Source organism: Miniopterus natalensis, chromosome 8 (assembly GCF_054644295.1).
Source record: "Miniopterus natalensis isolate mMinNat1 chromosome 8, mMinNat1.hap1, whole genome shotgun sequence".
Lineage (NCBI taxonomy): Eukaryota > Metazoa > Chordata > Mammalia > Chiroptera > Miniopteridae > Miniopterus > Miniopterus natalensis.
In genome coordinates, this window is record NC_142088.1 from 19,875,863 (window position 1) to 19,890,529 (window position 14,667).

Sequence of the window (14,667 nt, forward strand, 5' to 3'; positions counted from 1 at the left end):
AATTTAGTGAGGAAAACGTGCGTGGAGGTGTAAAGAGCTGGGCTGGCTGGGTGTTACCTGGGTCTGTGCTATTCACTCATCCTGTGGCTAAAACTTAAGCGCAGTGAGGCCAAAGGTTTCCCCGACTCCTCTCCCAGGGGCCCGAGCTCCCGCTCTCCCCTCCCAGCAATAAGATGATAATCACTGTGCATGATTTAAAGGGCCACTGGAAGACCGGGGAGTTAATGCTGGTGGCGTGCTAAGCACGAGCAGCTGAGGGATCATAATTCAGGGCTGACATCTGAGCTAATCCACTGGTTTGCAGAATCTCAAGACAAGCAGGCCTCTGAATTTCACTTAGTTAAATCATTTGTGTCCCACTTGTCTGTTAAGTGCTATGAGCTGGAGGGAAGAAAGATGATATGTAAATTTAAGGAATTAGCAGTAGACATCAGTCGGAGGGACACTGAGCTGCAAAATGTCCCCGCCTGTCACTGAGAGAGGCCTGATTAGAACCAGGACATCATGAAGGAATGGCCGAGACCAGGAAAATCCCAGGGAGGGGGAGAGGAGAAGCAGGGGGAAGGGAACCGATGTTAACTAAGCACCTACTATGTGCCAGATATTACACTGGAGGCTTTGTCTGCCTACTTTATGTAATCTTCCCTATGAAATAAGTATCATTTCGCCCATTTTCACCAAAAAAAGAAAGTGAGGCTCAGAGAACTGAAGTGATGTGTCTGACACCCTAGCTACAGAGTGATGGAAGTAGGGTATGAGCCCTGACTGGACCGAAGATGGCCTCTCACCCTGGCTGGAATCTTGGCCCCGACTTCACTAATCTTTTAAAGCCTCAGTCTTCCCGTCTGTAAAATGAGTGTAATAACATTACTGCACAGGGTGTGAGGAGGAGGAAATGCACAGTAACAGGGACACAGCAAGAGCTCGATAAAACTATTGTCTTTTATCTCTACTACTATGGCTATACACACTGCCTCCTGTGCCTGCCTTCTTGCTTTTTATGAAAGAAAAAGGGTTGAAAGACCACCAAAAACTTGGGAAGACTAATCCAAGACTCAAAGGGAAGTATGGCCTGAGGACAGTAAAGATGTTTTCAGGAATAAGACGGTTCCCAGATCCATCATCCTAATCCCAGAAACCAGGCAGCCACAGTTGTACATGGTGCACCCTCACATATCTGTGTGTGAATCTGTGCTAGATGAAATAAAATAATACATGATCCTGGATGGAGACACAGCCCTGCCGTCCAGAGGAATGATGCTGAAACATCCAGAACAGCTGTCCACCCTTTGCTTTAAGTTTCCCAGGGAAGAAATTTCCATAGGCTACGTTGGCAATGTGTTTTCTGGGTCACAACCCTAACGGTCGGGAACTTATTAAATTCAGTTTTAAGTTTTCCTGCTGTCATTTAGACACATGTCCTCCCCTTCTATCTCTGGTGGAGCACAGCCAGTATCTATCCTCTGACTTAGACATTGCCACTCGTGAAGAATGAAGACCCTTAGTCTTTGCTTCCCCAGGAAACACAACCTTTGCTCATTTCACTGGCCATTCTCCAGGTCTTTAGTTAGAGTGGTGGGTCTCCACTGACTAAGGGCCTCTGTTCTTTTAAGTTAGGGCACCACTGATGTGCTGTAGTGAAACACACTTGTAAAAGTGAAGTTTGTTCTTCTGGAACATCCCAGTTTATGGCCCATTACTGCCAAACACAGAGGGATTGCTAAGCACACACTGGCTGCTGATTGCTTGATAGAGCAAAGGGTTGGCATGGCATGGGTAGGCCACTTTAATGAGTCACTTGGACTTTAAGGAAGAGTCCTTTGAATTGTTCAAAGGTTGCTAGAACATGACAATTGACTAGCTACGAATCAGCCCTGCCTGCTGGAGGCTGTCATCTTGTTCTTGTACCTGGTGGCAGTGATGCCGGCAACGGAGAGCTTCCAGCAAAAAGGCAATGGGAAGGAAACGTGTTCAGTTGTTGACAGAGAATGAAGAAATCATGTCCCAGAGATACAATCCCTCTCCTCCCAGACCTGACATACTTGGGAGGCATTTTGCGAGGGTCCTGACTCAAAACATCTGTTGTTACCCACGATACAGGGAAAGCAATCGCATGGGAATGAACAACAGGAGTTCGAAAGGGTGGGGAGGAAGTGCAGAGGACAGGGTCATTCGGGAGTTTTAACCTGCTGCCGTCTCTAAAAGGGGTCTCCTGATGTTTCACCTGGCGATTTACAGCCACATCTGGCTTCAGCTGCGTAAATGCTTTGTGAACACGTGACAGCGTCTGGCCCAACAGCAGTGGAACCGCAGCGTCCCCACCATACCAAACCCTGAAATAAATCACCAGCCTGATCCTCTGGCTATCATGAAGCCAAACACACCATCTGTCCAGTACGTACATCTCCTGGCTAGCATCTCACCCTCCTACTAGAGCAACCATCTGAAAGAATATTTAGTGCTGCAGGAGATGGAGTCTCTTTGTATAGGTCATGCTTAAAACATGAGTCAGCCCCTCAGCTGGCCTCCCAAGGTCAGTCTGTCTCACTAAGGTCCTCGAATTAACAACCAGTGAAAGGAAACACTGACTTTGGATGAACTCAGCAGGATGTTCTCAAGGTTTACAATTGTGGACAATTTGGGGTTTCAGGCCTGGTCTTTGCAAGAGTCTACCTAAAGCTTTGTTTTGGTATGTCAGCTTCCATGAAGGTTTTGCAATGAAGGCAGTCTTGCTATCATTCTGCTCCTTTAGTATCAATCCACACACTGCCGGGAAACTCAAGCAATCATGACTTTCAAAAAAAGGAGTCCTCTCGACAGCTGCCTTTTCTATAAAGCCAGAGAAGTGTTTCTACTTTCCTTAGTGAAGGACGTCTATGCTTTCTTTTCCAGTTGAAGTTATGGCTTGAACATTGGCTTTCTTTTGGCCAAGCTGCTCCTGCTATTTAATTATCTATCATGATCTAAGCCCGAGAAATTCCTGTCTCAGTATCTGCAGTGGCTGCAGAGCCCCAGCCAAGCCACAGTGACCTCTTTCTCAAGGCAGTTCAAGCAAATGACAATCCTGTGTCTGGGCTGTCTGTTCCCATTGGTCCCATCTATGGGGAAGGTCTTTTGAGCTCAGGGAGTTGCTTTTTAATTCACAGAGTCAACAGTAGCTCTCTGGCAAAAATCACTCCCATTACAAGCAAGTTCACTCATCAACTATTTCCTTTGATTTCTGTGCAACCATCCGCCCACCATCCTGACCCACGCTTACTCTCTTCTTGTGTGTCCCACCTTTTTGGCCCTCCATTCTAGCAGAGCTTATACAGTGGCCTAATCTGCATCCAAACAGCCCATGTCTACCATGTACATTTGGTGGAATAGCCACCATCTGTAGAATTCAAATATTTCAGAACATTGTATTCTTGATTCACTCCCACTTGAGCTTGTTTTGGAACCCAGAGTAAAGATTCTGTTCTCTCAATCTAATAAACATATGAACGCGAGGCAGCCAAGCTCTGTCCTTACACGATGGCATACTCTTCCAAGTAGGCTTTGCCACTTTTCTTTATATCACTTCCATGATTTGAAGTTGTTAAAATCAAGTCATACTGTAATCACCTTGCATGAGGTCAACAAGTTTGTACAAGAGCACACGTTTAGGGAGACCACACACCTGAGGATTCTGAAGCTAATCTGGCACAGTACCTGTATCTCTAGTCTTCCTGTCTTGCTCCTGACAATAACAACAACAAAAATGATTATTATTACTATTAATGGTATTGCTTAGTATTTATTTAGCATGCTCCTTTTGACTGAATGAAGCAGTTCCTATACTAGCCAATGCTATGTTACTTGCTTACTTTATTGTGGTTGGGCACTGGGGTAAAACGAAACAATGACCAAAATACCAGTCATGGGACACTCCCATGAAAGGATAGTAGGGATGGCACATCCCTCTAGTTACTTGCTTCTTGCTTTACAGCAGACCAAGGAACAGTAGCAGCGAGGGTCTCAGAGGTCACTCTCGTGTTAATGCCTAATGGTGCTGGAGCAGTGCTCGCCAAGACAACATTCTGTGACAATGAGCATGTCCTATACCTGCAGTGTCCACTACAGCATGGCCATTGAGCCTTTGAAATGTGGCTGGTGTGAAAGAACCAAAGTTTTAGCTGTATTTAATTTTAACTAATGAAATTAAAATAGCCACATGTGGCTAGTATATTGACAAATGGGCCACCTCAAGGACTTTTTGCCTTGTTCTTTAAAGACCTAAATCTGATCTTCCTTAAAACTCCCACTAGGGGAGATATTTTCTGTGTCATCGTAGCTACAGAGAAAAGACAGAGTGGCCTCTGAGAGAACATGGGACGGGCTCCTCGGTAACCACCAGGGGTCACTGAATTGGGAACAGGTTCCCCAGGGGCGGGTGTGAACACACTCCAGGCTTCTGAGCACAAGCAAAGAGCTAAAAAAAGAAATTCCGAGTGGCTTGAAAGACTATCCTGAAAAACAAAAACAGTGGAATGAAACCAGTGGGTGTCCTGTCAGCCTTAAGCAACCACCACTGCTAGCCAAAAGAACAGAACTAATTGCTTACTTAAAAGGAAAAGAGAAAAAAAACAAACACGAAAAAACAAAACATGAGAAAAGAAATCAGAAAATATCTTAGGAATGTAAGTGGTTTCCACAGACACATCTAACCAAATGGCCTGTGTGTGATATTTCAACACGGCCATTTCCCTTTTCCTTTCCTTCCTTCTTTTTTCTGCCTACTTGATGGAGACACCTCCTTTCTTAAATGTAATTACTTCTGTTTACCAACCAAAGAAAAGGGTACAACATATGGCACACTCTTCTTAAAGAGTGGAGTGGGCTCCTCTCTGGGAGATGGGGATGTGTGGGTGACACGATGGCTTTCAGGTTTGACTTGGAAGGTCGGCCACTCTGATCCCATTAGCATCTGCCCTGCCCCTAACCAAGCACAGCTGTTTCCTTTCTCCCAACGGCTCCCCTCAGGGCCCCATTTTTTTTTGAAGAAGAAAGGACCACCCTGAACAGAAAGGGCTTTCTCTCCTCTCCTCCTTAAAGGCCAGTATCCAGTTCTGTAAGGAGAAGGAACAAGGGAAATACAGCAGATGATTTTCTAAATCAGCAGAGGGGAGAAGGAAGGGCTCTGAAGACAATATTATGATTTTGTTTTCTGGAGGCAAGTTACAAGTGCCACTTTTCCAAACTTCAGGGATTCCTCTGGAGGAGGAACATAATTATTTTCCTTCTCAACATCTTAGGGGAAAAACACCATTAGATCTAGCAGTTCCTTACGGCCCGCGTTTCCCTCCTGTCCCCATCCGGCCAGCCAGAGGTTGGGACTCTGCCCGCTTTGCAAGCTGGCTCTGAAGAGCCCTACCAGCCACGGGCTGCAATGAATCAACCAAATGAGGACAAGAAGTAGAATCCCCACGGGGAGCCAGGGCGGAGGGTGGGACATTCAGGTGAAGGCGACAGTTGGACCAGGGGGAGGCAGGGCGAACAGGCGATGGAACAGAGGTAAAGGCTAGGGTCAAACGGAGAGTAACTTAAGCTATCCCAGAAGTGTCACTTGCTAACTGGTGGCCTTGTAGCCTGAGCTGGGCTGGCCACAGGCATTCTTAGAGAAAACCTGCTCAGAAGAGTGCAAGAGGCTGAATTATTAGAAAGCACCTGAAGATGAACGCTGAATAGGAGCCAGGAAATGTCCCCGTGCTATTTCACCTACGTCCCTGTATTCAAACTGCCTCTGCCAAGCTTCCCTCTTATTCACACCCATGCATAGAAACCACAGACACAAACACAAATCTACAGACACATGCACACACACATGCACATACATATTTATAAATACATCTATACCTACATATAAAAACACAAAACATATGCATGTACACAAAAGACCCAAACACCTTGAGAAAGAAACACCTACAGACACGTATAAACCAAAAATACACACATATAAACACTATGCGTACACACACACAGGCATATCCCCTACGAATCTTTAAGATAAAAAGTGGGGGTTGGGAGAACAGCCAATTAATTGGGCCAAGTCTCAAAGGAGAGGAAATAAAATGAAAAATCCAGGCTGGGTTATAAAAATAAGTATTTTTTCCAACGTGCAGGAGGCTCATTATATTAATTAAACATTATTGCAGTGAATGAGGGGAGGGAGGGTGATTGAGGTTGGGACGAGGGTAAGTGCTCTCTCCCGTTGCCCGAGGCTGCGGTGATCTTCAGATACTAATCTCTCCAAGCACTCGAATGCTGAAGAGATAAACACTTGAAATATGAAAATGTTTTTCTCTAGAACAGACGCTGTGACCCTCTGGGAAAGCAAGTGCAGGCTGTGTCAGGAGGCGGCCGCAGTGCTCTCCTGGCGTCTGTCCTACTGCCTCCCTTGGGGACAGGGGCCATGGCCAGTTCTTGCAGTGAGGGGCAGGGGAGCAGCTCTCGGGAACCCTGCAGAAGGGGCGGTCCTTTTCCCCTTCTATTCTCTAGTCAGGCAACATTTAATCTACTAATTTCCAGAATTAACCCTTTTCCTCTCGAATGCTTACCGGGACCCAAGGTCCAGGCCAGGCGTGGAGGAAAATTGAAAGCTAATGCCTGGTGTGCTGGAGCCAATGTTTGTGAGAGCCCATTGTTAAATTATCTGGAATTTTGCAAGCCAGTGGTTAAATGCAAGCACTATTAATAATTAAATTATATACAGCTACAATTAAATAAATTATATTACAAACTCAAGGTAATAAATTCTCAAAACTTGACACTTCTTAATTATTTTAATACAATTTACCGGTACCGATGCTCCCAAAGTTATGTGTATTATGACTGTCTGATGGGAAACAACTCTACAATGCTGTGTTGCTGCCCTTCTCTCCACCTCCAGTGATGGCTGGTACTTGAATTTGACCACAGTAGGAGGGTTACACCATAGAAAGTGGCAAACATCACAAAGCAGGGTATTTTAATCCTCGGAGAGCTGGTTGCTAAACATCTATCAGAACATCACTGTACCAGTGTGTGCCGGTGGAGATGGTCGATGACTCGCTTCTACCTACTTAGAAGGCCGAGGGTTCTGAAATCGGACTCTGAGAGGACAGTCCCCGGCAGCTCTGCTGGACACCCTTGGGTGTGGCAGATTTCAGGCCCCTGACTTGGTTTGTTACAGAGGCGATGACACCCAAGGAGAAGGTAAGTCAGACTCGAGGGCTATGGTTTCCTAATGGGCCATTTTAGGAACAATACCCAGCTTGAAGTTGACAAGAGGCTCTGTGATGCTGGCAGCGAGTACTGGCTACGGGAACAAGGGGACATTCTCATCCCATCTCCTAGACCTCCCAATGGCTCTTTCTTTCTTCCTCTTCTTTTATCTTGGCCTCTCTCACTCCCTCCCAGCTTCCAGGCCAGCCTATAATCACAAGAGAGGGTAGAAACCACCAACCCGCTATTCTGTGGGGTGACGTGGTGAGCAAAGACTGTGGTGGTTTGCGGGCAAAGAGCAGAGGATTGGTCTGTGGTGGGCAATTATAAAGCCTGTCAGAGAGTGTGAGCTGAAAACGTGGCTTCAGAAAGCTGGCATTAACTCTTTTGTCTCTTAATTTGCAGCTGGCTTACCTGGAAACGTCCGGTCATTTGGGCTGGTGCTGCTGGTCCAGGTGCTCCTGAGCCACTTGGCATGGTCATACATCCAACCACAGGGCTCCTCAGGGAAATCAAAGTTGCAGTTGAATCCTGAAGGGAGCTGCAAATCTCTGTCTAAAAGGGGGGGAAAAAATAACCCAAAGGAAGGCAAATGAAGTGGATTCAGAGAACAGCCACAGTGGTGTTATTTAAATGGCTGGCAAGGCCTGAGTGCAGAGCAGAGAAAAAAGTGGCTCCCTTTTGCTTATTCATGTAACTCATCTTGGCGATCGTTGGCTTTCGGGTCAGCCTTTGGTCTCATCCTTCCCAGGCATGAAAGCCAAGTCTGCCAGTGGTTCCCATAGTAAGCAATTATAAATGAGGCCACCAAATGGCTTCAGGCTCTCATCAGCCTCTTCTGTCCACCTCGGAGAGCAGACAAATGTGGAAATTGCTGTTCCCTAAATGCCCAGAGAAGAATGTCTCCCCAGCGCCTCAGTGGAAGGCTGGCTCCTGCCAACCTGGCGCTCAGAAGTATGGGGCAGCCCATTAGCATCCAGAGAGGCAGAATGCCGGGGAGGTGTGGGCCAGTGAGGAGACAGTGGCCTCGGAAACAAGGGAGGCTTGTTTGCTACCCTTCACCTCTTTGTGGTAGGTCTTATTTCAGAAGATCAGGTCATTTCAACATCCCGGGAAGGCACTGCCAGGTGGCATGTTAGGGCAAAGGAGGGAACCAGCCGAGCTGGACCAGCTGCTCTGCCCAGCTCAGTGCTGACCCAGAGGGAAAGGAATTCCACATGGTGCTGAGTGCCTGCAGGTCAGACCCAAGGTCAGCAGAGAATGTACTCTCATGGAAATCTAAGCAGTGACCACCCAGTGGCTTGTCCTAGCTGCTCGGTGGTTCACCTGCCTAAGCTAGAAGACTGGCTCCAAGGTGTTTCTTTTGAGTTTCTACTCAGCTCTAAAAATCTAGTATGAGCTCGTGCCAAGTATGTGATTAAGTGGGGGTCGGGGTGGAGGTGGGAGAAAAGAGGAAATGGGAACCCAGATCTGGGCGCTCGCTGGCAGGGGCTGTGGAGACAGCAGAAAAGTGTTGGCTAATGCTGGCAGCAGAGAGGAAGTGGGGTCTTTGGCCTTCTCACTTCCCTTCTCAGGGTTCCCAGGCAGGAATTTCCGCAGGGAAGGCCTCGAATGTGGGTTAGGAAACATAAAGTGAACAACAGACTGGTGAAAACAAACTGCTCACACCTCTGAGGGGAAGAGCATGGCTGACCTCAGAGCAGAGTGCCACCGAGTCCTGTTTATGCCTCTCCTTCTCAAGAGGGAATATTTAATGTTTGCCTACTGTTGGCCAAAGTCAGCCTGAGTGGAGAAGAAACACATGGAATCTATTACAGAAGCATCAACCTGTGGCTTGGAAAAGGCAGCTCTTAGCCCTCACCATCCCCTTCTCCCGACAATTTCTGAATTTCTATTTTTCCGTTCAAAAATATGGAGTAATTCAATATACCGTAATTCCTCTCTAATGTTTACATGCATATGGTATCTCAGGAACCAAATTCCACAAAGAGATCTTTTGCAAAAAAAAGTGAAGGGAGGAACCACCCAAGAAACCTCAAAGGAAACAAACCACTACAAACGGGAAAATTATATTAAACTTCTGAATGTTTGCAGCAGAACCCTTAAATTTTCCTTTGGACTGCCCGCCCTCCACCAAGCCAGCTCTGCTAATCCGATACCATATATTAACTCCCTATGCATTCCACTTTTGGCCCTCAAACTATCTTAAACACGTCTTGGAAGATTCTCCAAGTCTCCTTCTCTTCTTCATAGAACAAAAACAAGTTCATTAAAATGTCAGAATTCTGTATTCAACTAACCCTGACCAATAGTGTCCCTCCGCCCACACAATACACAAAAGCACATTCCTAAAAGCATATGCATTAAATTATCATTTTTCAGTCACACAGCTTCAGCATTTATTCTTGGCCTCCCTCCCATTCTTCTTCGCAGCCCTGTTTGGGAGCCGGCGCTCCCTCAGACTGTCCGAGGGCTGAGCGTGGGCCCCACAGGCCCCACCGGCCGCCTCTGCAGTCGGTGCGAGCCCGTGTGTCTCCGTCACTCCCCAAGTCTCTCCGCCCACCTTCCCTCACTGTGCTTAATGAACGTTTAATAATGGTCAGTAATTTACTGTAAATTGAGGCTGCAAAGCACTAACTTCTAGCCAAAAATGCCAGGTGTTCCAAAATTTGTGGTTTGTTAGGAATGTCTTCGTTCTCGGTAACCTTAGTGGCATGATTTAAAATGTGATGCACTTTTGGGCTCTGCCAATTGTTTCTATGGAACGTGGGTATGTTTAGGAGATGAAATGAGAGTAATCCAGATTTCCCACGTGACGAGGGGGAGGCTCTGTGCTCTGAAGGACATTGAGGTGCCTGTTAACATGTCCTCCGTTGTCACCGACCTGCACTTGCTTAACAGAGGATGCGCTCTCCCATAGAGTCATAATTATTACATTTTCTCAATCACTGGTGGTGAAAGACATGGGGAAATGCAATTAAGGGACGGCTAACTGCTGAGTTAACCTGACTATTGTGCTCCATGAACTGGGTCACCTCCAGATTTTCACCTGACTGTACCATGAAGACATGGCTTCATAGGAAAAAGGGTCACAGCTGTGGATTCTGAAGGTGCGGAGTGAGGGCTAGAGAAGAAGACTTCTCCAAAGAGGAGTCATCTTTAAATGGACCCTTATCTCAGCTGATGACCAGTGGGTTCGTGCCCATAGGGCTGTATAGGTTGTTCCAATACTGAATGCTTCCAGATGGGTTATAAAAGGCTACTGCCCCAAGCCCTTGAGTATCCACGCCTCCCTGACCTCTGACCCAGGGGATCCCCAGGTCCCAGCCATAGGTAAGCCTCCACCCCCACTGGTTGGCACCTGTGCCATCCTGCATGAAATAGAACTTTGACCCAGATCCTCACCATCCTCAAAGCTGCAGTTCTCTCCGCACTCTGTGGCCTCTTCGTCAATAGGATACGGGGTGGTGGTCTCTTCACTTCTCACTGTGGGTCCCAGCGTCTCTACCGTGGGCTTCGAGTCTGTATGAAGGGAAAGGCCGGGGTGTGAGTGCTACATGCAGTGGTCTGCATTGAAATGCACAAGGAAGATGCCAAAATCTAGGTTTCCTCTCTAAGTGTGGGCTATCAGAGAAAGGTAAAGGAAAGAAAACAAAGACACACACACACACACACACTCCCGAGGTCACCTCTGTGTGCTGTCAGTGATGTCAGGAGCATTGTCCAAGCTGAACGAAAACAGGCCAAAGCTGCAGAAACAGCCCTGACAGAGGCCCCGATGCAAACCCGTGCTCCTTATTGCCCAGCAGAGGCCCCGAGGCCAGCAGGAAGGCCACACAACACAGGAATGAATGTGGGCGATGTTGACCCAGAGGCAGGGCTAGCCCAGGCTCTGGGTGCTCTTCTAAGAGACAAGTGCGGGTGGGCAAGTACACACAATGAGTAATGCCCATCCAAAACAGTTTGAGAACATCTCGGTGCTCAACAGAGTGAGCTTCCATTCTGTAGACAATGCCTATCTGTGCACTTCCCCTGGGGTGGCAGCTGACATGCCTTCCGCCTCACTCCTGCTTTCCGGTGGAGTAGACTTTCTCTTTTCCTCTTTCTCTGAGCCAGACAGAACTTTCTGAACCACAGCTAACCCGATCTAGGAGGCACAATCACCAAAGCCAGAAGCCTGGAAGGTGTGGCCGCAGACACTGGTTCACATTTGCACAAAAGGGAATGGAAAGGAATATGAAATCGAAGCCACCCAGACCTCACTTGGTGGAAATAATGTGGGGCTGTACCTTTAGGTCAAGGTGTGGCAGATTCCAAAGCTTCCTAAGTGCAAACAGCTACTGGAAGGGAGGCCAGGGCACTGGGTGTGGGGGAGAGTGAAGTGTGGGACAGAAGTTTGCATGCCTGATTTAAAGGAGGCCAGTATGACTGGCTCCAGCAGACTGAGGCCCCGAGGGGCGAGGGTGGGGAAGGGTGGGGAGGTAGCCCACATCTTGAAAAAAAAAAATCCCCCCTCCCCCCCACACGAATTCAAAATTCCCATGGAAAACCTCCAGACTTATCAATGTTGGCTACTTATTCAAAATACTATAACAAGCAGAATGCAACAAAACAGGGCTGGGCCAAACCTGGCTGCAGGCAGTCAGTTCTGACCTAGTGATTCATTCACCTGCCCATTCACTTGTTATTTGTTCATGGCCATCCTTCATTCAGCCACCATTTAGGAAATGAATGAAACTGTGAGTCAGGCCCTTAGTGGGACAAAAAGAAGTTCTGGTAACTGGTGTTCAAGTCCGTGTGTTGTGGGGTGGGGTCTTCATCCCAGAACTGCACTCCAAGGAGACTACCCGCATACGCCCCGGCATTGTTCCTCCATTTCTATACCTGTTCCTCGGCACTATTGTGTGTGATTGGGCGTCTCTGTCAGGCCCCCTTCAGGATACCATTTAATAAAGCCAGGAGCTGAAGGGACTCGCTAAATACGCTGAATAGCTTTTTCACGCTCCACTTCCCATCTTTCTGCTATTAAATACTACTCACATAACCTTTCAGACTTCTCTTCGCCGTGTCTGCCTCTTGCTCACAGTAAATAGCAAATAACCTCGAAGCGTCCTAATTTGTAAGTTCAAATTTGTCACCGTGTCACAGAACCTCAAACTCAATTGTAAAGCAAACTCTGGGCAGCAAGGCAAGAAGAAATCATTTGAAACACACACCAGCGAACAGGTGAAGCAGCCCTGTCAAATTATTTAGCTGCAGCGACTGAGCCCAGCCCATTATCTTCCCTGGGATCCTTCTGGGGTAGTAATGAAGAAGCGAACTAAGGATGAGTTGCACAAACGCATGGACATGTGACAAGCCAGAAAGCCACATGCCCTAGGAGAGCAGTTTCTGGAAATGTTAGCTAGCAGAATGGACAAGCTGGTTGGTGGAGATGATGCTAAATGCAGGGGCACAGGGGCTGGTGAGGCCACGGGAGGGCAGGGCGTGTGACTGGCAGTGAGGAAACAGCAGCCGGCCTCTGTGTCCACTGTGTTTGTACTGGGCGCTCCGAGGTAACTGCCCGTTAAACTACAATTGAAACCAGATGTCTGAGACTTCAAAGGGAGGGAGTCTGGGCAGAGGGTAACAAGCCCCAACTCTGATCTTCTGAGGAACAGCCAGGCAGGACTTTGAAATGAGAAACCTGTTGCTGACCATCACCAGTGTAATTTGGGCCAGGTTGGGGTGGGGGAGCAGTAAGTGGGAAAGGCCATCTGCAACTGTCCGGCTGGTCATACAGCAGGGCCGGGCTGGGGGCGGCATGGCCCAGAGGGGCCGAGGAGAGGAGGGAAGTGTGAGAAAGCCCCCAGCTAGCTGAACGACCTCTGCCAAGGCTCTTCCTCTCTCTGGGACTCAGTTTCTTTGTCTGTGAAAGAGGCGCCGGCTCAGATTTGTGATTTTTTCAAATTGTATGTCACACTCATTAGTAGGTTGTGGAATCAATTTAATGGGCCGTGACCAGCATTTTAAAAATAGCAACTATAGTATTTCAGAGTGCACGCACATGGCAGGGATGAACACTGCCTTTGGAACCTTTCGTTTCAGTCAGATTTACTTATCCTAACAGGTTTATTAGGTGTGGCGCAGCAGTCTAAGTGCTTGATATGCATTATTTACTGATTTCTCCTAATAACCCTGGGGGTATCGCTATATCATTATCACCCCCATTTTTTAGCCAGTATAACTGAGATGTTGAGAGGTGAAGTAACGTGTCTGAGGTTATGCCACCAGTGGTCGGCAAAGGCAGGACTTGTACATGGCAATCTGTCACTGGAATCCAGGCACTTAGTGACACACTATTCCCCACAGGCAAACACGTGTGTGCACTTATGTGTGTGTGTATGCACGCACACATGTGCTTGTAAGTCAAGTGGATCATTTATAAATTTATTTTAAATTGTGATGGTGGTTAAAATCATTGGAAAGCCATTGGCCTAGAAGCTCCCGGGTCCCCCGAATCTCTAACCCTCTGATTCCAAAGAGGCCATAAAAGCCACCAGCTTGTGTCGCTGTGGGAGGGACAGTTTTCAGCACCTCAAGTGGACAGGTGGCACACAGTCAGCAGGCGGCAGGGAAACTTGGCCTCAGTCCTTCCTAATGGGAGTAGAGTGTCCTCCCACTACCTGTGTTCACTGGGGCTGCCTTCACGCCGAGGGGGAGGCTAATTTGGGCCAATTCCCACCTGTGTGCCTCAACAGGCCTCCTCCTCTGCACCATCGCAGCGGGCATGCAGGGGGCACTTTTCTCCCTGGGAGCCAAAAGCACTTCTCTGACATGCCCTTATTAATCCTTCACCATGCCCTGCCGGGGAGCTGGTGACAGGTAGAGCACAGGCAGGAAAATGGAGATACCTGGGGCCCCGGTGGAGAGGAGCAGGAAGGCTCAGCCCACCTGCCACTCCTGCCGGCGTGGGGCTCGTGGGGCTGCCCCGAGCTCCTTTGGCAGGCAGTGAGTGAGCTCCAGGGGAGACCCAGTGCCAGTTCTGCAGAGGGAGGAGGGCCAGTGCCCAGAGGGAAGGTGGGGTCTGACTCAAAAGGACAGGGCACTTCCCAGCAAAGGGTGGGCATGCTCAGTGGGCCTGCTCCTTGTCAAGGGGAATTAGAGGCTCTCCCTCCACCCGGCTGCCTGGCAGGGGCAGGAATGAGCAATCTCCTGCCACACACTGGGAAGAAGTCCCCAGCAACAGGGTCCCTCCTGAGCAAATGAATGCCTTTTACAGATGTGGCTTCGAAACGAAAATGAAGTCTCCTAGCCACTGACATCTGGAGGCCAGATTCAGACATAAACCGATTACTTTATTATCATGAGGATTTTTTTTTTTTCTTCCCTAAATCAACAGCCACAGCTCCCTGGCCTGAAGAGTCAGGATCTAATTGAATTTGGGTGGGTGGTGTGTGGTTA

The 14,667-nt window shown here is 48.1% G+C and overlaps 1 protein-coding gene across 4 annotated transcripts in view; it reads right to left on the minus strand.

Annotated features, from left to right (window-relative positions):
* Positions 1-14,667, minus strand: part of NRP2 (neuropilin 2) — a 113,290-nt gene that overhangs the window by 36,020 nt on the left and 62,603 nt on the right. For all 4 annotated transcript variants that reach the window (XM_016196687.2, XM_016196686.2, XM_016196689.2 and 1 more), the window contains exons 11-12: positions 10,630-10,746; positions 7,639-7,779 (exon numbers count right to left, since the gene is read on the minus strand). In XM_016196687.2, coding sequence (XP_016052173.1) covers positions 7,639-7,779; positions 10,630-10,746 — 258 coding nt within the window. The remainder of the gene's footprint in view (positions 1-7,638; positions 7,780-10,629; positions 10,747-14,667) is intronic.